At 43.7% G+C, this 23,892-nt stretch overlaps 1 protein-coding gene across 1 annotated transcript; it reads left to right on the plus strand.

The window, feature by feature from the left end:
- Positions 1-19,019: 19,019 nt before the first annotated feature.
- Positions 19,020-22,998, plus strand: LOC147852582 (putative protein phosphatase 2C 59). The gene is made up of 8 exons (XM_087333932.1): positions 19,020-19,213; positions 20,538-20,665; positions 20,781-20,879; positions 20,972-21,130; positions 21,551-21,637; positions 21,718-21,809; positions 22,683-22,757; positions 22,851-22,998. The coding sequence occupies exons 1-8, from the start codon at positions 19,158-19,160 to the stop codon at positions 22,989-22,991; spliced, it is 837 nt and encodes a 278-aa protein (XP_087190058.1). The 5' UTR covers positions 19,020-19,157; the 3' UTR covers positions 22,992-22,998.
- The last annotated feature ends 894 nt before the right edge of the window (positions 22,999-23,892 follow it).

Raw genomic sequence — 23,892 nt, forward strand, 5'->3', positions numbered from 1 at the left:
TAATGAAGGAGATTGGATTTTAGATTTGTTTTCTGGCACGAGTATGCTCTTAGACTTTGCTCTACAAAAGTATATACTTATTTGTTGTCTAATTGAAGCTATGATCTTATTATTTTCGTGATAGGTACGACATCTGCATGCGTCTTGAAACTATTTTGGAATAGAGTTGCATTGGAGAAGGACGAGGAGCAAGTATGTTTCATTAATATGCGGATTAAAGCCTTATGGGAGTGCCCAGATCAAGACGAGGAGGTAGGGGCAAAGCATATCGTGGATACGGAACGATTTCGAGCTGCCTCTCGTGAGCCTATTCCTCCCTTGTCTTGTGAACCTGGGGAGCTTATAGAACTAGATGATGAGCTTTTGGAGGACCCCACGAGCTAGCCTAATTGGAGTGGATGCCGATGCACAAAATTATGAGAACAGTTCTCGAAAGGAATATGAAGAGAATGATGAACTTATAGCAATGTAATGAATTTTGTATTTTATAAAAAACATTATAATCAAAGTTTTTATTCTCTGTAAAGTAAGTTTGATTCCAAGTTTGCATTGTTTCTTTAAATATGTGTACTAATGTTTATATTGTTACATCAGTACTCGCGTCAACCCACTATCAAGAGTTTGTATATAAAGTGCTCCATCAGCACATTGTGTGTACTAAGCATTGTTGTTTTAAATAGAATTTGTTTTGTCTACTTACTCGGTCTCTCTCTCACTATGTACTTGCTCTTGACCTCCATTCTCTAGGTATTCCTGACTTTGTTGTCTGGTAAGCTTTCACACTTTAACTTTTCACATGGTATTAGAGTGTGAGGGTTGTTTTGTCTGTAAGCTTCCGCACTTTAACTATTCACATGGTATTAGAGCGCGAGGGTTGTTTTGTCTGTAAGCTTCCGCACTTTAACTATTCACATGGTATTAGAGTGCGAGGGTTGTTTTGTTTGTAAGTTTCTGCACTTTAACTTTTCACATGATATTAGAGCGCGAGGGTTAGAAGAATCCTCTACGGCCAACAAAGTTCTTTGACACATACAAAGCTTTCGTATTTCAGATAGAAAAAGAGAGAGGACAGGACCATGAACTGAGGTATGGGTAGTTCTCCATCGACTGAAAAGCTTGACAAGAATAACTATCCATCTTGGGAATACAAAATGCGCCAATACCTACTTGGACACGGGTATTGGAGTTACATAGACATAACAAACAATGTCCAGAGCCGACACACAGAGATTTCCCGGCCTGGGAGCAGGTGGCAAGTAGAGTCTTGTACTACTTGGCATCCCGTGTGCACGATGTCGTGGAGAAAACCGTCCCTAGGTGGAAACCGGGTATAACGTGCATAGACCGGCCCTTACACGCGGGCACAAGTTTTGTTGTATAGTACGTAGGTAGGCACAAGTCGCCTGAGGCGAAATCCTAGGTAGTACGCATTCTGTAGGGAGGAAATCGAGGCATATCCCTATCCGAAAGGACAGGGAATATACATGATGTAACCGGTGGTAATGGCCTCCCTCCTTGGGCTATAAAAGAGAGGGAGAAGTGAGGTAAAAAGGGGATCTTTTTTTTTGTGTGGAGGACGAAGTGCTGCTGGACTGGAACCGAGCGCTTCTCCTCTCCTCTGTCGTCTCCATAACTGTTTTGTGCAGGTTTCGAGAGGCTGACTCTGCTCCGCGGGACGCCCGAGTGCTTCCGGTAGAGTCTCCATCTCGCGTTGTGTGTGTGTGTGTGTGCAGGCGTTGGGGCCCATCACTCGTCGGCTTGCCGATTGTAACACCTTGATTTATATATACATAAACATTCGTTCTGTCTCCATCTCGCGTTCTGTAGTTAGTTGCAATTCTTGTGATTCAGTGGGTCAGTGTGTGTGTGAATTACATCGTTAGTTTCCTTCCCTTCCCCTCATTCGGTTATTCCTCGGTCTGAGGCCCCTGTGGTCCCGCCTCGTTCTCTACGCACGCGCGTATCAACGCGACATATTTGGTGAACCCGATGTGAAGAGGCGGCAAAGGAGTGAAGGATGAGGGGATCTGAGCTTGTTGAAGGTATGGTCGTAGCCGTCGACCGGCTAGTGAGCGCTCGCGAGGGGACGGGTGCCCTCGACAGGGCCATTGAGTTGATAGTCGGCACCATAGGTCGATTTGGTGGGAAGAATGCCATGAGCTACTTGGAGGCCTACCGGGCCGAAATGATCATGAGGGATATCTCGGTGGACAGGCGGCTATCTAGATTCCCTCGGGTGGTGATGCCGAGCATCCACGCAGAGGTGCTCGAGGTGTTGGCCGGATGTCGGACTTGGGAGGAGTTCGAGTTGCGGCTCCTAGAGATGTATGGGTTCGATGACTCGCTTCGGCTGTCCAAGCGAGACTTCATGGCGTGGGTTGAGAGCCATGGGAAGGGGAGGAACACGTCAGCGCTACTCTAGGAGTTCGAAAAACGGTTCGCACGGCTATCAACGGTGGACAGGATCGTGCTCGACACAAGCCGAGTACTACTATTCGTCAAGTCAGTGGACGCCATGGACCGGGAGAAGGTGGGTCTCCTGTTGGAAACAGATAAAGGGCTCGCGACAGACTGGGCCATGGTAAGGAGGGTTTGCGGTTGTTTCGACAAGCGGCGCGAGTGGAATGACGAGGGCTCGTTGGTGGCAAGGCCGATCCCGGCGAGGGAGCTCGAGGAGCCGGTGTCGATACTGGCTAGGATGGAAGAAACTCGGAGTTGGCTTGAGACGGGCTCAGCCCCGAGTGGAGTGGTCAAAGGTCCTCCAGAGGCATGACTCTAGAAGAGCTATCGCAGATGGTGCGAGATCTCCAAATCACACAGGCCCGGAGGGACAACGGCGAACAGTCTCGTGACCGAAGGCCGCCGGCAGGGCAATGGTGAATGTGGTGCGACGCGGTCGGCCACATCTGGAAAGAATGCATGGATTTCGCCGAGGCACTTAGGACCAATGTGGTGTACCTTTAGAACGGGCGAGACCCGAAAAGCCCTAGAGTTGAATACAGGTTGTGGTGGAATGAAGCGGTTGATGGAAGAGGTTGTGGCACGACATGCAGAGGTCGTTTACTACTCGACATTAGTGGGAATCCGGGTCGGGGGTGATGAGGCCCGGAAAGCGAAGGACTCCGGATTCTGGCTGCTGGTGCTAGAGGGTCTCTACAGACTACGACTGAAGAAGGAAGAGGAAGACCGCGCGGAACAACGGATCCGGGAGGTTACCGAATGGGGCGACCCAGTGGAAGAAAAGATTGGCTTCGTAGCAGCCGCATGCCAGAACTACGAGGTTCTAGTAGAAGACAAGCGCGGGGGAAAGGCCGGAGGGGGCGGCCCCTCGCAGGGGTACGAGGCCCGGTTTGGACCGAAGCCGAATGAGGCTGCCAACGCCAACGCACCGAAGAAGAAGAAGTAGGTCAGTTTCCGGCTGAACACCGAAATAGAACAAACAACGGACCTCAAAAGGTCCTGGAAGAGAGAATTCTCGACAACAAGGTCGAGTTGTCGTTACGAGAGGTATTGGGAATTTCCAAGAAGGAGTTCCACGACTCCATCGTGGACTTGGTGAAGCGGAAGAGGCTCTCGGCGGAGCCGGAACCAGAGAGGCCGGTAGAAGTGCGGACGACGCACTTAGAAGACACGGCCCTAGAGGACGAGTTGGCGGAAAGCCACTACACGAAGCCGCATTAGGCTAGGGCCACTACGGAAACCCCTGTTCGGATCGACAACATCTAGGAGCCGGTGGTGGCATTGATAGACCACGGTTCGAAGATCAACTTGATGTCCATGGACTTCTATAGAAAGGGGAAATGGCCGATCAACACCAAGCACGGGTCGAAGATACGCGCGGCGACGTGCGCTAAAGAGGAGTTGTATGGTGCGTGCCTGAACGTAAGCGTGAAGATCGACGACATCGAGATAGATCAACATTTCTTCGTGCAGGAGACTTCCTCGCACCCGGTAATTCTCGGCGAACCGTACATTACGACAGCACGCATGGAGACGAAAGTACTGGACAACGGATCGGCGTACGCGCGTGTCAAGAGCCAAGACGGTCGACATTCCGTCCAATTCATGACAGTGCGACCCAACCACGAGCGAAACCATGAGACCCTCGGTGGCGACAGTTGGGGGGATTTTTAGAGAGGGTTATCAAGGCATGGGGACGCGATAGTCCGGACACCCCGGAAAAACCCCACAGATGTACTATAGGCAAAAACACATGTACCATAGGTAGAAAATTTTGGTTCTCCTATAACGGTGGTTGTACGATAGCCGGCGTAGTTGGCCGGGAAAAGAAGTAGGCAGAGGAGCGACTTCGGGCATGCAGAGTCCTCGGCCCTGAACAGGAAATCAACGGAGCCGTGGAGGCGGTCTCTTCCGACGACACCTTGGGGAAGTTACGGGAGGTGTTCAGAGAAGGCCTTAATGAGGACCAGACGATTCCGATATGTTTGGAAAAGATGTACGAAGTCATCGCCGACTTCGGTAGTGGACTCGAGTCTGATCGGACAGCCCGAGTGGATACGAAGTACAAGACTGTGGACCGGAAGGTGAGGCCAGTCGCGGCACCCTTGCCGGAGGGTAGCGAGTTACAGATAAAGGGGGTCGCGTCGGACCCAAGTTTACGAGATTCGACCAACATAGGACACACGTTCACCGACATAATGCTACGGGAGCTCAAGATCGGTGGGGGTGGCTTTCTACTGTCGGCGGAAGAGGACCGGTTTCGGAGAATGCTCGGGAGGCACGGGAAGGCTTTCGCATTCTCACCGGAGGAGATCGGGTGCGTAGACCCGAAGGTTGTGGAACCAATGGTGATCTTCATGGTACCGCATGTGCCGTGGAGTCTCAAACCGATTCGGGTACCTAGAGCTCACATCCCGAAGCTGTTGGAGTTGCTGAAACAGAAGGTGGAGATTGGCATCCTCGAACCGTCGAGTGCCCCATATTCGAATCGGTGGTTTACCGTGCCGAAGAAGAACGACACATTGCGCTTCATACAAGACCTGCAGCCAGTCAAAAAGGTGACCATTCGAAACGTAGGTATCAGACCGACCATCGATGAGTTCGTGGAGGCCTTCGCAGGGAGGTCAATCTACTCTGTCAGGGACATGTACTCAGGCTACGATCAGTTCCAGCTAGCCGTAGAGAAAAAGGATGTCACGACGATGTGGACTCCTCTCGGCCTAGTTCCGATGTGTACCTTGCCGCAAGGAGGAATGAACTCGGTGGCGCACATGGTGAATGCGATGAACAAGGTGTTGAGGGATTGCATCCCGGACATCACCATGCCGTTTCTAGATGACATCCCGATCAAAGGCTGTCTAGTGGAGGACAAGGATGAGTTGGTCGGGCCCGACGGTTGCTGGAGGTTCGTGACGGATCACATCCGCGACTGCGAGAAGGTGCTACAAAGACTCGAGAGCGTGCGACTCACCTTCTCCGGAGAAAAATCTACCTTCGGACAGCCGGAGATCCTGGTAGTCGGAGACCTATGCGGGCCTTACGGCCGGAAGCTGTCCCCGCCGAAGGTAGAAGCCATCTCCGCGATGAAGGATGATTGTGGGTCGGTCACGGAGGTCCGAAGGATCCTTGCGGCGTGTGCGTTCTATCACATCTGGATTCCACACTACGTGTATGTTGCGGAGCCGCTTTACGTGTTATTAAAGAAAGGGCGCCGGTTCGAATGGAGGATGGAGCACGCGGGGTCGGTCCGGAGACTGAAGGAGGCGCTCGCCGCGACACCGGCTCTCCGAAAAGCGGTTTACGTCAAGGAAGTCCCCATTTACATGACGGTGGACATGAGCTCCACCGGGATCAGGTGGGTGATCAAACAGGAAGATGAAGACGACGTACAGTTCTCGATCTGGTTCGGGGCAAAGGTATTGAGCGAGCGACAGCGAGGATATGCCCAAATCAAGCACGAGCTATGGGGTATCGTTTCGGCCGTCAAGACCGACAAGGACTATCTGATCGGGATGGAAGTGATCATCGAGGACTGCCTACCGATTCTGGGTATGGTCTCCGGATGCATGACTTTAGACCTGGCGATGCTCAGGTTGATCGTGTACATCAAGTCCCTGAACCTGGAGATATGACACATCTTCGGAAAAGATAATGCCATTGTCGATATGCTTTCAAGGGTGTAGTTCAACGACGAGGACAACATGGTTTTGGATAACGAAGAAGTCGGTGAGGACTTCTTCGGGTCAGCTAACGTGACAACAAGAAAGGGGAGCACTCCGGCACTTAACGAATTCGACGAGAGCAAGTACGACGGGGAGTGGCTCCAGATCGACGGGTTCCTGAGGACATTGACAACGGACGCGGCATGGACGAAGGAAGAGACCAACCGGATTCGGAAGAAAGCGTATTGATTCTTCCTACGGGACGGGAGCATATGGAAGCACCCGAAGAAGAGAAACGGCACCCCGCTCCGAGTGGTGGCGAAGAAAGAGGAACAGAAAGAATTGCTGACGGCGTACCATGGGAGTCCTTGGGCTGGGCACCGCGGGATGTGGGCCACATTCGAGAAGCTAAATGAGAAGTACAGGTGGCCAGGGCTATACCGAGACAGGCATTGGTTTGTGACGACTTGCGAAAGCTATCAGGTGCACTCCATAGTCCGACATTGGGACGACCTCCACTCGACCTACCCTCCAACCGTCCACTTCAAGTGGATGGTGGATATGGTGACGATGCCGATGGGGGTAGGGCAGATGCGGTATCTGGTGCTGGCTCAGGAAGACCTGACAAACTAGGTGGAAGGCCGAGCGTTGCAGAACAAAACGGCTCCAGCCGTGTGCCGATTTCTGATTTAAGAAGTGGTATGTCGGTACAGGTTTGTAGGTAAGATCGTGGCCGACCGCAGAGAATTGGATGCGCAAGAGGCGGAAGAGTTGTTTGACAGGCTAGGGATTAAACTCTCGCTCACCACCGCCTACAATTCAAACGCTAACGGGAAGGTGGAGCGCGGGCACGGGCCGATCGTCAAAGCGTTGGTACGGGCGTGTGGAGGCCATGTTGGGAACTGGCCGTGACTCTTACCCTATGCGTTGTGGGCGGACTGAACCACGCACAGTTTGGTAACCGGGTTCATGCCGGCAGAGCTAATGTATAGACAGAAGCCGATCATGCCAACGAAGCAGACAATCTCCTCGTGGGCCACGGTGGACTAGAAAGACGAGATGAGCCGGGAGGAGCTGTTAGCGGCACAGATTCGGCAGCTGGAGCGAAGACCGGAAAACGTGGACCGAACCGTGGAGAAGCTACGAGCGACGAGGGTAAAGAACAAAGGACGGTTTGACCGGACTCACCGACTGAGACCAAAGAAGATCGAGGAAGGTGACTGGGTTCTAGTATATGACAGCAGCCTCGACAACCAGCACAAGGCAACGCGGAAGTTGGCAAGAAGGTGGTTCGGGCCGTATGTGGTGACAAGCGCCAACGACAATGGGACCTACGATCTCGCGGAGCTCGACGGGACAAGGATGGCGGTACCGGTGGCGAGGAAAAGGATCAAAGCATTCAAAAAGCGACACGAGGCTGAACCGGAACCCGGACGACCTGGATAGCGACAACGACCGGCTCGGAATGGATGCCGATCCGGAAGACGAAGGATAAGCGTGGGCTCGTCTTCTCCGGCAAGAGTCTAATTTTGGCGCATATCGGTGGATGCGCGGTTAGGTGGGGGTGGATGTCATGGAGAAAACCGTCCCTAGGCGGAAACCGGGTATAACGTTGTCGTGAAGAAAACCGGCCATAGGCGGAATCGAAGTAAAAGGCGCATGAACCGGCTCTTACACGGGTGGACGCGAGGATTGATATATTGTACATAATTCGTAATTAAGGCAACTGGTGTAAATACTAGGTATTGCACATTTATTAGGGGATTTTGTGCATATCTCTGTCGACAGGAACAGGGAATAAAGCAGTTTGGCTAAGGAAAAGGGGGCACCCCCTTTTGGGGAACTATTTAAGGAGGGAGAGGAAAAAGGAAGAGGTATCGCGCGCTAGGGAGGACGAAGTGCCGCTGCAAATCTGAGTGCCAAGCTCTCTCTTCTCCTCCGGTCGTCGGTCTCTGTGGGTCGGGAGTTCGCTGCCTTTGCTTCGTGGACAGCCCGTGCACTTCCAGTAGAGGCTCTCCCTTCTCGCTCCGCGTATCTACAAAACTCTCTCTCTCTCTCTCTCTCTCTTGCTCCTCGGTTCAAGACCCCCGTGGTCCCGCCCCTTCTACACGCAAGTGCGTAACAACGCGACAACATGCGTAAACCGGCCCTTACACGTGGGCACAAGTTTTGTTGTATAGTACGTAGGTAGGTACAAGTCGCTTGAGGCGAAATCCTAGGTAGTACGCATTCGGTAGGGAGGAAATCGAGGCATATCCCTGTCCGAAAGGACAGGGAATAAACATGATGTAAAGGGTGGTAACGGCCTCCCTCCTTGGGCTATAAAAGAGAGGGAGAAGTGAAGTAAAAAGGGGATTGTTTTTTTTTGGGTGGAGGACGAAGTGCTGCCGAACTGGAACCGAGCGCTTCTCCTCTCCTTTGTCGTCTCCATAATTGTTTTGTGCAAGTTTCGGGAGGTTGACTCTGCTCCGCGGGACGCCCGAGTGCTTCCGGCAGAGTCTCCATCTCGCGTTGTGTGTGTGTGTGTGCAGGCGTTGGGGCCCATCACTCGCCGACTTGCCGATTGTAACACCTTGATTTATATATACATAAACATTCGTTCTGTCTCCATCTCACGTTCTGTAGTTAGTTGCAATTCTTGTGATTCTGTGGGTCTGTGAACGTGTGAATTACATCGTTAGTTTCCTTCCCTTCCCCTCATTCGGTTATTCCTCGGTCTGAGGCCCCCGTGGTCCCGCCTCATTCTCTACGCACGCGCGTATCAACCCGACAACGATCTTTTTTATTTTATTTTTATTAGTAACACTTTTATTTCTAGTGGGAAACCGCAAAGTGAGGTGAAAACCCACAAAGAATAAAGAAAAATATACAAGTGTCAAGTAGACACTAAAGAGCTTAGAAGTAATCCTCCCCTTCTCTACACTCTTGTTTAACCCTCACACTTATCCACGTGTATAGAATACTACGGTAAATTCTCACCACGGGATATTATATGGTCATGCACGTAACATTAGAAGCACTCAAAGTAAAGATTGTAAATTTGTTGTGTGATGTCTCTAAGTTGTAGAAAATCAAATAGAGATTGGCCGAGGGATTGCTTAAACAAGCTAACTTCATGCAGTTGGTTTCGATCAAAGACCTTATTATTGCGGACTGTCCAAATGGTCCATAGTGCTCAAATTTGTGTCTATTGGAGAAAATATGCATGGTTGGATAGGGCACATGAAATTTGTCGAAATAACGAAAAGTGTTTACCAAACCTTCAGCCAGGAAATATGTGATAAAGAGATTCACTTAGTCTTTGTACAAATGTTGTAGTGAATGAGCAATTCCATAATAAGTGTGGGACCGTTTCCAATCGTCCACCAAATCTTGCACAATGTGGTGAGGCTATCGATCCCTTTTGAAGATTCGAACCAATTGGGAGCACACCCAATAGGAATCTCCATAGGAATACCCATTGCTTAAGTGGAAGACCATAGCTCCATAAGCTTGTAAGCCTGTTTTTCCACCAGGACTGCGTTTTGTGTAGGTTCCATAATGCATTTGCATGTTCGTGAAACCATGGGACAGGTTGCAACAACATATACATTGAATGTGTTGTAATGTTATGCATTGGAATAACAATGTTCCCTTTTTGTAACATCCAATCCAGAATCCTGTGATCTCCATGTAGAGGTGGCACAGGTACCAAGGAAAGTACCAACTCTATGACTTGATTCCAGATAACACAATGATGTGGGCCAAGACTATAACGACATGTCATGTCATTGAAGTGCAATAAGTGACCTTGGTCATTTACCATGTCTCCAATTGATTTCAGCCCCTTCTTTGCTAAAAAATAAGCTTTCATAGGCTCTTGTTCAGGTAGTGATTGTGGGAATATAGCACTCTAGTGTAAGCTTTTGAGGTGTAAAGAGTTCCCTGATTCTGAATTCCTACCTCTCCATTTTATGTGATGCAATACTTCTTTCCAATGCTCTAGAATCTTTGAGCTAAACGAACAACCTTTAATATGCCCGTCAAGAGATCCAAACACTACATCCCAATGGTTAGTATCCCATGAGACAAATGACGTGGTTTTCAAATGGTCAAACATATCAAATAGCATTATTGCCCAAGGCAATGTTTTTCAGCCAATTTTGGCAACAAAGTAGCTTTTCTAGCCAACATGCAAATGCAAATTAAGAATATTTACCCCTCCACTCAATCGTGGAGTGCATATCTTCTCTAGTGATAGGAGTCGTATACCTCTATGCGACTGCTTAAAGCACCAAAAGCTACGTATGATTTATGAGTTAATCTTTTGTATCATGTGTTTCGGCCAATCAATCATAATTAAGTAATACTGCATGTAAGCCATGAATATAGATTGCACTATCCGCAATCTGACATGGAGTGGTCATGTTGCAATCTTCCAATAACTTAGCTTTTTTCTCACTTTTTGCATAACCCATTCAGCTTTTCTTTTCCCTGTTGCATTCCATCCCAATGGATAGCCAAAGATGTCTAACCATTTCATTTGGGCTAACAACTTGACCTGGCCACAAAAGTTTATGCCAACTATATGGTGTCAAGGGTAGAAGTTTGGACTTTTTGAAGTTAACATGCAATCCAACAACTAATCCATACAAATTGAGGAATACGATTAGCAATTATCTTTGCAATAAGTTTATAGATCACATGCATGAGTGTGATTGGTCGCCAATCCAAGAAAGATTCACACAATTTCTTTTTGGTTATTAATTTGACCAAACCTTCTCTTCCATGAGATTGGCATATCCCATTGTCGCCAAACATTATTTGCCATAGATAGGATTAAATCCTTAAGGACATCCCAAAATTCTGCAATGAAGTCTAACATAATACCATCCCAACCAGGCGCTTTGCCTTTCCCGAGGCCCTTCTAAGCCTCCAAAAGTTCCTCCACTATGAATGTTGCATCCAAAGCAATAGCTTTATCAACACAAATAGTGGGTAGAACTAGTGACAATAATGTATCTCTGGCCTGTTTAACTGCATTTGTAACAACTACATTGTTCATAAAGATGTGAGAGAAGTGAGTTACACATTCCTTGGCTAGTTCAAGTCTGTTTGTAGTCCACAAACCATCACCAGTTTTGATGAATTTAATGAATTCTTTTTGGTGTATTAGATGCAACCTTTTGAAGAAGGATTTAGAAGAGCATCCTTTGTCTTTCAATGGAAATTGTATTGACCTAACTTGCCATTTTTCCAATTTATTATTGTCATGTAGCATCAATGTGTGTTTGGCCATACACAATGCATCCTCTTCATGTAAAGTCAAAGATCTTCCATGTGCTAACTCTGTTACGACTTGACAAGTAAATTTGGCTTGTTGATTGTAATCTCTCTGTCGTGAGACATGCCATTTCCCATACTCTTTGTATTATTGTTTGTAGTATATGTACAAAATGTACACATGCTATATCAACATCTATGTTGACTTCTACATAAAGAGGAGGTATTATGTCATAGACCATCCTCTCGAAGAGTTCATGCTTGAGTTAATTGTTGTTAATGAGCATAAGTCTCTTCCTTTGGAGATGCACTTCATAGGAATGATTCCCGAAATGACGGTCTGGCCAAATAGGAGCATGATCTGACAACTGCAAAGCATGATCTATATGCATTGTACATGTGAAATTTTCATACTGACTAGCATGCAAAAAATACCATCTATCAAGCCTTGCATGGTATGCATAGTGGGCATGTGGTGAAAGGTAAAACCATGAACATGTGGGTGTGTCATTTGTCATAAATCAACCCAATCCAATGAGCTTTGCATATTGTATCACTGACCTTGTTCCTCTCTCAACATATGTGAGTGCCCACTAGTGTTATCACCTACATTTGGAGAGTTGTTGAAATCTCCACATATAAATGCATTTTGTGGCCATGGATAAGCACAAATGTCTTGCCAAAGTAAAGTTATGTCCCTTGAGGCATTCGGGGCATATATTCCAACAAAATCATATGTCTCGCCATTTATCATGCATTGCACAACCATCCACCTCCCACATTGATCATTATAGGCAACTGTAGGATTTAGCTCATGTTTTATGATATAAGTACTCCAAATGTTGTACCTTGACCTGCGTAGAAGATGTCAAAACCTCCAAATGAACCAACTTGACCACTGAATTCAACTTGTTTATGTTATTGAACACAAATTACATCCGCTTGAGAAGAGGTAATATAGTTCCAAAATATTTTCCATTTACTAGGGTTACAAATACCCCGTATATTGAAGGAGACACATTTGACTTGTTTATGCATGATTAATATGGTTGAAGATATAAAACAAAGAAAAATACTAATCTGATTGCATATTAGTAACACTGCCATGCTTATTTGCATGAAGACTAATATCTGCATTTGATCCATGTTTGTAAATGTCCACATATGAGCCTCTACTCACTCTTTTCCAGGCTTTTGAGAATGAAGAGAGCATTGAAGCATTAACCTGTAAAGATGAATCATGATTCTCAAGTGCATGAGTGTAGTTCCTCACCACCACAGGTGTCTTGCGTCTGAAGGATTTCTTAGATATTTGCCATCCTTCAGTGTTCTCTTTGTCCACATCAAAGGCTTGTCTCAAATCATGCATGTTTGATTGCACATTACCGATTGTCTGCGGGACTTTACTTTTCCCTTTGTCTTGTACTCTTGGTTTCTGGATGGGTTGCATCACAGAGTTTGTTGACTTTGAAGAAGAAACCTTACTATTTTCTTTGAGTTATGCAGGTTTCAACATTGCGGTTTCAGGTGGCTGAATAGTTTGTGTTGGGCATTCTGATTGCATATGACCAAACTTGTTACATGTGTAACATGCACCTACAAATTCGCCCCATTTCAACTTAAAAGGTATTGCACCAATGGTTGGATCATCCGAGTTGAGGGTGATACCTTCCAAGATCGGAACATCTATGTCCCAAAGAATGCAAAATCTAATAGAAGTACTTGTAGTTGCTGGGGGCAAACTACTCTCCCCATTACCACTGCAATTTTCGGTAACAAGTGATTCCAATTTCGTGGTCCATCCCATGTCTTTCTAGCCTTTACAAAGTCCTCTACTAGACTATCCTGAAGCCATTTTCTATCTACGGGATCTTCTATAATTTCTTTCATCTTATTATTCCATACAAAAGATGATCGAGCCATCCTTGACAAAAATAATGTGGTAGACCTGCTACTTTGTATGTTGAAATGTAGAGAGGTATAACAAAGGTAATGAGATGAGCAAACTTGACGTCTCACAACTTAGGTCGAAATAGGTAGGTACTGAAGTCTGTACTCCATTAAGATTTGAGTAATATATGACATGCTCAATCCATCCAGAAGGTGCCAAAACTCCCAAATCGACTCAGACCTCGTCCGATTCTGACTCCGAATGAGGGAGATATGAGAGTGGAAAGGTAAACTCTTTCAATTTGTGATTCTCACGATCAAATGCTCGACTACATACGAGATGCAAAGACACCTGGCAAGATCTGAAGAGGATTTTTGCCATTAGCAGTTGCAGCTCTCAGACAAGAGCTCAATGACATCCGATAGAGAGATATGTTAGTGGCCGATTACACCTCAAAAATCAAGGAGATTTGCGATTGTTACGGGCATGACCATGTAATATCTTGTGGTGAGAATTTACCGTAGTATTCTATACACGTGGATAAGTGTGAGGGTTAAACGAGAGTGTAAAGAAGGGGAGGATTACTTTTAATCCTCGGGATTGAACAACCCATTAGGCCAAGTGTGAACTTGCTTGGGGGCCTTGGGAATCGCTATAAATATGAGGCCTAGCTACCCACATTTCATCATCTTTTGACTATGTCGAGACTTTGTCCTTGTGGTGAGCGCGCCAACACCAGGTACGGCTCGATGCCACAACGGTGGTATGGGACGTCGATCGAGGCTCGAGTCAGTCTCGATCCCTTTGCTCAGGGGTGGTCAGGTGGATCGACACCCTTCTTTCTCTCTCTCCTTTCTTATTTTCTATCTTTTATCCTTATCATATACTTACATTAGATCATAACTGTAACAACGACGCATTGGGGTCCATCAATGTGACGGTGGACGAAGATGAAATGGTGCAGGTTTGCCTTAGAGGATTGGTGCAGAGGTTCGAATCATTCTGAATGACAAATTATATGGGAGAGAATCCACTCTCATTTTTCAACCTATAGTTGATGCTCCTAGTTGAGGAGAACCCGTAGGTACGTCGAAGGTCATGCACGCCAACAACCAAATGTTGTACACGGAGGGGGATCGGCCCCGTGGTCGTGGTAGAATAGTTGGATTGGCACGCAATACTAGCGACCAATATGAGCAGAATTAAAGGCACAACAAGAGTGTTGACAGTAGTTCGGGATCCTCCATGAGCAAGGGGAGTCAGGGTGGTGTCAGAAGTCAGCACAGGAAAGCCACCGACCGCTAGTATTGTGGCAAGAAAGGCCACAAAGAGACCAAGTGTTGGAAAAAGATGGTTGTTTCGAACAAAGCCGAATCAAGCAAAGCCGACTCTATGGAAATGATATTGAAACGTATTTTGGGGCTCAAAGAGATGTTCGAAGATTAAAGAGTATACTACTTTTGGTTGTTGTCTTGGTTGGAAACGTCATGGGTTTAACACATGAAGAAATTCAAATATGTGACTTGGCAAAACATAATGTTCACCAATCCATGTGGATTCTTAAGTACATAGGATTTGGTTCTGATGCTAACGTCTCCTCTAGTTTAGGTGATCTAAAACTCCCCCCTTTTAATTAACACATTATTATTTACGAAAAAATCAACACTCTCTAAAATGTAACAATGTTAAGGTAAGGTTTGATGTATCCCTCTTTATTTTTCTTGGTATTTCCTAGGAGATCATTTGTCAACTTCAAAGAACCCTAATGTCTAGAAGGGGAATATTAATCATATTGTTGCTAAGTAACACATATTTGTGAAAAAGGGAATGAATTAAGTACATATTTTTCAAATAGTACAAATAATGGATTTGTCCAAAGTTGCTCTAGTCTCTTAGGGAAAGACTACAAACTTTGGGGCATGGATTGAATAAACAATAACTCATGGGTGTTTCTGAATTTCTCTAGTTTTGAGTGGTCCTTTCTCTTGAAATACAATATAACTAAAATTGGAAAATCCAATGGCGGTAGTCACATCCCATGAGTGCAAGTATTATTAGAATCTTGCACAAAAGATGATAAGGACCGAGTTTTGTGAGCTAGTGGGTATCTTATTTACAACAATAACTCCTTTGTCAAGCGGTTCATTCACACAACACAAAAGTCGCGTGAAAGAAATACAAAATATTGTACACGTATAATAAAATCACAAATAATATTAAAGTCTCTAAGAAATTCAAAGGCACAAGTTGCACATGCACACGAAGTAGCAATTGTATAGTTGTTTGAGTTTCTTGATTTAATAATACAAAGGAACCTTTAAAAACAATCACGAAAATTCAAGACAAGGAACCCAAAATATAGATAAGAAAGTTGCTTCCATTGTGGGTGTTTGTTCAAGTAACCATAGTTGAAGGATCAATTACGTTAAAGATGAGCCCAATGGTTTGCAATAGACAATTGTCTCTTTGACAATGTCATAAACAACATTGGCATGGACAACACTCTCCCAAGTGATGTTCTTAGTGCTCAATTATACCCCTTAAAATGGAGAATGTTTTATAGAACAACCTCAATTAAAGGAGCCAATGTGGATAGTGACTTTGCCTATTCAAACACACACAATGGTTCAACACATAACAAACTACACAAATCTTCTTTGACCACATAACTCAGGTTTCTAGTACAATAGGGTTAACCATTTCATCATGCTAGTATTATAGCTATTTTTTAGCATGCCCCAATAGAAGAGGTGTTGTAGACTACAACGTGTCATCCTTTAATGCACACTAACCACAAAAGGTGCGAACAATTTTCTAATCGATGAGGACATACGAGGCTTCATGTTTGTCAACGAGCCTTGTGGCAAGGGTATTGAGTCTAATGTCTATCTATTTTTCCAACCAACACCATGATCCTTATGACTTCCCTTGTTAAGTTCTCAAAAATGTATGTTGAATAAGTAATATCACGACAAATATTTTCAAACCAACTTTATATATATCGAGTACGTGTGATTCTACATATGCTTACATATTAACTTTACATCATGAAAGTATTAAAACGATAGCTGGCCTAGCATACCATATGGACCCCAATAATTGAAGATGCCACATTGCACATCACGTCTAAATAAAGCTTAATTTTCCAAGATAACGCACATTCTAAACTAACAACTTTATGGAGCTTTTAAAAGACACCCCATCGAGAATGATAAAACTGTAAAACACATCTAAACAAGAGCCTTGCAATTATGAGATAATGGCCACTACCAAAATTTTACCCTTGCATAATTATAAATTACAGACCCAAACACCATAAACGATAGCAATACATTGACACGTAAGGAAAGAGAAAAAAAAATGTTGGAGAAAAATGATGACGACGATCCACGCAGGCGATATGAAAATGTTTCACGGCACTTCTTATCAAACATTGACAAATGAATGTACGAAATTTGTAGGAACGGTGGCAAAGGAGCTAGATATATCCAATTGGGTTCGTTGGTGGGCATGGGTAAAAGAGGGATTGTGTTACGATGGAGTTATTAAGCTTTCTTTGAAGCTCTTACAAGTTACACGAAGCACCGACATCGACACGAGCACAAGACACGTAAGGCAAGAGGGAATGGTTAGAGCAAAAACAAAGACGACGATCCACGAGGGCCATACGGGAACGTTTTAACAACACCAGTAATCAAGGGCTAGCAGGCAAATCTACGAAAATAGGCAGGAAACGATGGCCAAAAGGAGCCAGGCGCATCTGATTGGGCTTGTCCATGGGTACAAGGGGGGGGGGGGGGGATGGTGTTAGAGATAGAGGTATCGAGCTGTCTTCGTAGCTCCTACAGGTTATGCAGGACGGGCCCGGACCAAAGCACAGGCACAAGCACGGACATTGACATGGACGCGGGTACGGACATTGGCATGGACACGGACACTGGCACAAACTACACTCCTTCTCCTCCTACCGTGTGAACCCCTGCTTGTGTGGGATTGACGGCCAACAACACCCCGTCAAATGTGTCAGATATACATGGGCCCCTTCAGCCGCTCCCTGCCGTTGGATCAAGCCCCCATCGCACGGCTGGTATGGCTTCTGTTTTTTTATATGGGGGGAGGGCAGCCTCAGCCCACCAAATCCTGTCGTCTGCGCGCGTCAGTCATCGTCGTCGTCGTCGTCTCTGTGTCGAAAATTAGGGTTAGGGTTAGGGTTAGGGTTTCGGGGATCTCCGCTTCGACCCTGCTGTTCAAATCTCACGGTAAGCATCTCCGATTCTTCCATCGCTCCATGGATCTCTGCTTCTTCGTTATCTCTTGTTTTTTCCCTTTCCTGCATTTCGCGCCTTCTTCTATTTCCATTGCCGATTTCTGTTCTCGGTTTTCCTATCCCCCTTGCTGGACGTTCTCTCTCTCTCTCTCTCTCTCTCTGTGGATGTTTGTTAAAGGCTTCTTTACATCTGTCTACTGAACTTCCGTAGGCCTCCCTCGTTCTCCATTCATCCGCGTCCCTTTGAAATTTAGCTTCTTCTTCTGTCCTTCTGTTCTTCTGTGCTTCGTTCTGTTTGCTTCTCTGTCGGAAGCAGTGTTTCTGTTTCTTCTTCTTCTTCAGTGAGTAGTATTTTGTTACACCTATTCACTTGTTTCTGTATGCCCATGGATCTACTTTCTTTCTGTTGTTTGGAATTTAGCTTATTCTCGTACAAACTAAGTCCCTTGTCCCTTTCTTTTAATTTCATTCGGACTTCCATGGATTTTCTCTCCTGCTTCAATTATATGTTCTGCTTTCTATCCCGTGCTTATTTCTGCTGTTATTTCTGTTCTCGATTTAATGTTCTCACTTGAATCTACTGTTTTATTATTCTATACTTTTGAACCAAGGCCTTTTATGGTTATTTTGGCACCAGTTACGAGTTTAGTTTCTTCTCTGTTTCTGTTTTTCTTCAAGCTGCCTTTTTTATCTATGGTTCCTGCAACGAAATGATTCTTTCGTCTAATGAAGACTGGATATCATTGATCTGAGAAATTGCATATTTCTTTTTGAATCTTATCTTCAGTTTCTTTTATCCCTGCAAACGGTGCATTTCTTTCATGACAGCTTGCGAGCTCTTATATTAGATTTTGCTTACTCCGTATCTTAGTATGTTCTGCCTTTTCCTGCTTCCCATCCGCTTGATGATGGTTTGCTTTGGATTTAGCTTCTTTCACTATGTTTTATGACAAATTTTTCTTGTATCATAGTTTGCATCATTGATCCTTGTTTTTGCTTTTTTGTTTTTGTTTTTTGTATGCTTTACTCGACTTTATTTATGTTACTTGCCTGCGTTTTAAGTTTGAAATGCTTTGTAGATCATAAAGTTTGACAATGGGACCTCACGTTTATGAAGTTTGATGTCCTTGTGTCCATTTTTAGGATGTTTTCTGTTTCCTGCTTTGTAAGGTTTCAAACCCATCGTTGATCATGGAGTTTGACAATGGGGCCTCACAAATTTGAAGTTTGATGTGAAATCTTTTTTCTATTTTTAAGCTTTGTTAATACTCTTTCCTGCTTTCCAAGGTTATAAGTAGTGCGTCTGACATGAAAGACTAGAAATACCCGGCATTTTTCACATACCTTTTAAATTAGAGCTTGGCAAACATTTTGCATGTCTTTGGATCTTGTTTCTTGAGTATGTTGCGTTGGTCTGGTTTGTGAGTTCTTTTTCAAGTTCATGTTATGTGCCTTAGTTGAATATTTGAAATACTTGTGCAGATCATAACATTTGAAGCAGCAACAATACAAAAACATGGGGCTTAGTTTGTGGTGCATTTGATAGGAGAGTATTCTTATTCTGGTCTCAGCACAGTAGGATGCTGTTTTGCTGAATAAATTTTTGAAGGCAAGAATGAGTTCTTATGGTTCTGAACCCCCAAAAAACGAAACTAGTGGTGGTGGCCAAAGGTAATTTAATTTTTCCTGGATGACAACAGCGCCAGATTGCATTCTGGTTCATGACCTCCGAGTTGATGGACTCCTTCTCCATTGTGATGTCAAGAAACAAGGACCATTCAAAAGCCAGCGATAGTTGAAATGAGTGTGTTGGATGCTCTAAACCAATGCCTAATGCACTCAATTAGTGACATTATTTTCATTTATCAATCTCCATGCCATCAATTAAAGGGCAAAAAATGAGAATACCATGGTTCCATATATGAATTTGTCTGCATGCCAGGCATATTCCCCCACAGTATCCCAACACTTTAGTATCGTGGATCAATAGTAGTGTGTTTTATGTGTCTACAAACATGGATTATCATGCGTATGCATTTTTTACTTGAGAAGGAAGTATTGTGAACATGATATCTCTAGAATATATGCAGACATCCAAGCGCGAACATTATGGGTGCAACTTCTAAATGGTACTTCGGGGCCATATGGTCTCATGACACCTGTCACAAGAACACAAGCATACATTTGAATAACGTGGGATTACAAGAATGGTACTTCAGGAGTCTATGAGGTTGGGTGCGGTTTCTCTATGTGAGGCAACTCAACACAATTTCTTGTGGAGGGCAGTATCATTGTAGTTAACATAGGAATGGCATATGAATGTACTCTTAATAGCTTGGCATTAATTTTGCTGGAGGTTAGTACAAAGTCCAGATTATAATGTACTTGTTGGTCATATGGTCTCATGACACCTGTCACAAGAACATAAGCATACATTTGAATAACGTGGGATTACAAGAATGGTACTTCAGGAGTCTATGAGGTTGGGTGTGTGCGGTTTCTCTATGTGAGGCAACTCAACACAATTTCTTGTGGAGGGCAGTATCATTGTAGTTAACATAGGAATGGCATATGAGTGTACTCTTAATAGCTTGGCATTAATTTTGCTGGAGGTTAGTACATAGTCCAGATTATAATGTACTTGTTGGTCACTTCGAGATGGTACATGTCTTTGGAGCCATGCCCAACACTTATAGAGGGGATGTTACATAGCTTAATTCTCTTGTATGAAATTTGAATGCCATTCTAGTATCTGAGCAAAGTGTGCTTTGAAAGAAGTTGGGAATTTGAGGTGCTCCATTATCAGATATAAATGATGGGAACAGGTTCTCAAAGTTGGGAGTGAGATGGACAGCGAAGGGATATCTGTATAAAATTACATTAGAAATAATGTTGGTCACCTAAAGTTTTCTTTTCTCTGGAAAATAAGTTGGAAAAGATGCTTGTGCGGCCCTATTAAAAATTGATTTAATTGAATTTCTTTCTTGTGATTTAGCGAGGATGCCAAATATACTTTTGGGTATTCAAGTATACGAGGAAAGAGAGCTTCTATGGAAGATTTTTTTGAGGCCCGTTTTGCTCAAGTTGGTGAACATACCGTTGGACTGTTCGGTGTTTTTGATGGTATGTAGCAAATGAGTCACATAAAAATGCAGAACTTGCTGATAATTTATTTGCTCTTATAATGCAGAGGTTGTGATCATATTTTGCGCTTATACCTAGTGAATTCTTATTTCAGGACATGGTGGCTCTCGTGCAGCAGATTATGTTCAGAAAAATCTCCTTGAAAATTTAATAAAACACCCCCAATTCTTTACTGACACCAAGAATGCCATAAGTAGGTCTTTATAAGGAAAATGAGAGATTCGATTTCATTTCTATTACTAATTAATGTGGCATAGTAATTAAATTATGGAAGTATTTTTGCAGCTGAAACATATCAACAGACTGACTCAGAGTTTTTGAAAGTGGAGAACAGCTACCAACGAGACGCTGGGACAACAGCATCGACTGCAGTGTTGGTTGGAGATCGGTTGCTTGTTGCAAATGTAGGTGACTCAAGAGCAGTTATTTGCCGTGCTGGTCATGGTAAGTTATATAGTACTATTCATGGTAAGATATGTAGTACGGCTCAGCTTAAAATCGAAGTATAGCAAGTTGCAAGTTAGAAAAGATCTAATTTGGTTGTAAACCTAGATATGGACCCAAGCATTGTTAGATTTAACTTAATGAGTTCCTATTGCAGGAAACTATCTTCTGCAATCAGTATTGCCTGTATTTAGAATCATAAAAACAATTAAGCAGAGTCCAGCAAAGAACCTCTTCATCTGTGTGTTTTAAAACTTAAGACACTTTCCAATAACCCATATCTAGAATCTCCTAACCTTGAATCTAGGCAACTATTACTAATAAGGCTATAATAAGTTTTGGAAAGTCAGTCTGTGTTTCTGTAACTATTTCTGCCATGGAAGTAAATTTGAAACCTGACCAAATTCTTCTATGTTGCAGCTGTGCCACTCTCAAATGATCATAAACCCAACAGGACAGATGAGAGACAACGCATTGAGCAAGCTGGCGGGTATGTTATGTGGGCAGGTAACGCTTATATTCCATTCCATTTGTGTTGAAGATTCGAATTAGGACTATATTAACACATTGCATCGGTCTTTGTACAGGAACATGGAGAGTTGGGGGTGTCTTAGCTGTATCACGTGCTTTTGGTGACCGGTTATTAAAGCAATATGTGGTTGCAGATCCTGAACTCCAGGCAAGATATATAAAGAGGATTTGGCAATCGTAACATTTTTAGTCTAGCTATAAATATATAATCAAGGTATTACAATTTGTGGTTACATACCCAGGGGCCTGAACTCAGGCATGACATAAACAAAGTTTAGCACTCTAAAGATGTCAAGTCTAGCTATAAATATCTGGAGAAGACCATTTTTGTGTTTATGAGTCAATTTGTATGGTGTTTAGCTAGGAGTGGGGAGGGGGATATATTAATCTAGTGATATTGTGAAATCAGTTTGCAGTGTGACACAATAAAGTATTTTGGAAATAAGAAACAATGAAAATATAATAATGCAGTTGAATGAAAGTAAGCTCTTTGTAAAGTATTTGTAATTAGTGAAAAATACAATAATGCAGTTGAATAAGAATAAGTTCTTTGTAAAGTAGTTGGAACTAGAGCTAGATTGGAGTAGTGTTATTGGACTCAGATGCAGACTGACACTTGGAAAGTAGCATGAATGGAAGTAGCGTCTTTCTTAAATTCTTGGAACTAGTTTGAGAGTTGAACTAAGTACTTGGACTAGAAATTATTATGGATGTAAAAAATAATGAAAAATACAAGCATGGGAAGTACTTAAACTAGAATTCTATTGAACACAGGAATGTCTTTCAGGATTTTAACATTTGTTACATGTTAGGTTGTGTGGGCCAAATACTACAGGAAAGCAATGAGACCATAGTAGGCATATGCCATGCTACTGCTAATTAGTGCATGAGAACTAAGGCCTGGCCTTACAGGCATTATGCAATATTGTTTTGATTCTCTTGTTACGTTGTTTTTCCAAGTTCTATTAGCCATTCTTGTCAATTATCCACATGCCCTTACCACTCATAAATTGTCATGAAGGAGGAGACTATAAATGGTGAAGTTGAATTCCTGGTGCTGGCTAGTGATGGCTTATGGGATGTTGTATCCAATCAGGTACATGTACAGCAGTGAAGTTTTGTAGCATGCTCTTCTAGTATTATTTTTGTTTGTTTGTGAATGAGCATTATTAAGATTTTGCTCATGCAGGATGCTGTCTCAATGGTTCAATCCATTCCGAATGCTGAAGAGGCTGCCAAGAAATTAACAGAAGAGGCATTGAATAGGGGAAGTGCGGATAATATCACTTGTGTTATTGTTCGCTTCCATAATGAGGCAGTTATAGCTTAAGGGCAAAAATCCAAGACAGTGGAAATTATATAGCTAACTGCATGGCGTTATCGCATACCTAGCGAGCCAATTCACTTTTGTAATGCAGAGAGTGGGGATATTTGTAGTGTAGAAAATTAATCATATTCTTGATTTTCTCAACTGGTTGGGAATGTTAATCAACAAATTTCATGGGCAAAAGATCTCTAATCCAATGTTAAACCAACTTGATATTCTGAAGAAAAGTTGAACTTGGGCTAAAAGCATACACTTCTTCAGAATATCAACAGCTAGACTCAAATTCTAGTTTGCATGCTGTATTTCTATTTTTTAAGTCCGCACAATTAAGCTAGACACAAATTCAAGTTTGACATGAAGCTAAGCGCAAGCCTCAGCAATATTTGTTATGATGACAGTAGGCTGGGTTATGAGCCAAGTGGATAGTTTTGCATTGCGTATGCTTATTTCCATCAGTTGTATTCCAGAATCAAGTTTTCAATTGTGCTAGTGTAAGAGAGATGAATAAGCTCATATACTTTGGCCTTGCATGCTTTATTTATTGCTTGCTTTCAACAAGCCACTCGAAATGGTAATAATAACTGTTCAAAATAATGTCAAATCAAGCAATGATGGTTACTTAACCCCTTGAAAAGTTAAGGCCTCGTGATGTTTGGTAAAACATGCAACGCCAAGCTGTGTGTTCTTATTGCATGTATAGAGGAATATGATCGGTTTGGGGTGAGACTTTGTTTTGCTATAATTAGTAAATTAGGTTATTTCATTGGAATGGAGGTGTCATGTGACCTGATTCATTTAACATCATTACCTATTTTCATTTGAATTGAGGTACACAATAAAGGTTGATCCTACATTGTGAGTGGTGTCTTCCCAATATAAAAATAAATGCCTATCACAATCATTC

This window comes from Azolla caroliniana, unplaced genomic scaffold, assembly GCF_043228905.1.
Source record: "Azolla caroliniana isolate FFs.n. ecotype wild unplaced genomic scaffold, voAzoCaro1.0.p SCAF_18, whole genome shotgun sequence".
NCBI lineage: Eukaryota > Viridiplantae > Streptophyta > Polypodiopsida > Salviniales > Salviniaceae > Azolla > Azolla caroliniana.

What these genes read in the sequence shown, in the direction of transcription:
- LOC147852582 (XM_087333932.1), top strand. Translation starts at nt 19,158, where the DNA reads ATGAGTTCTTATGGTTCTGAACCCCCAAAAAACGAAACTAGTGGTGGT. An exon ending in ACTAGTGGTGGTGGCCAAAG is followed by an intron (nt 19,214 to 20,537) that starts GTAATTTAATTT and finishes CTTGTGATTTAG; the next exon opens with CGAGGATGCCAAATATACTT. An exon ending in TTGCAGATCCTGAACTCCAG is followed by an intron (nt 21,810 to 22,682) that starts GCAAGATATATA and finishes ATTGTCATGAAG; the next exon opens with GAGGAGACTATAAATGGTGA.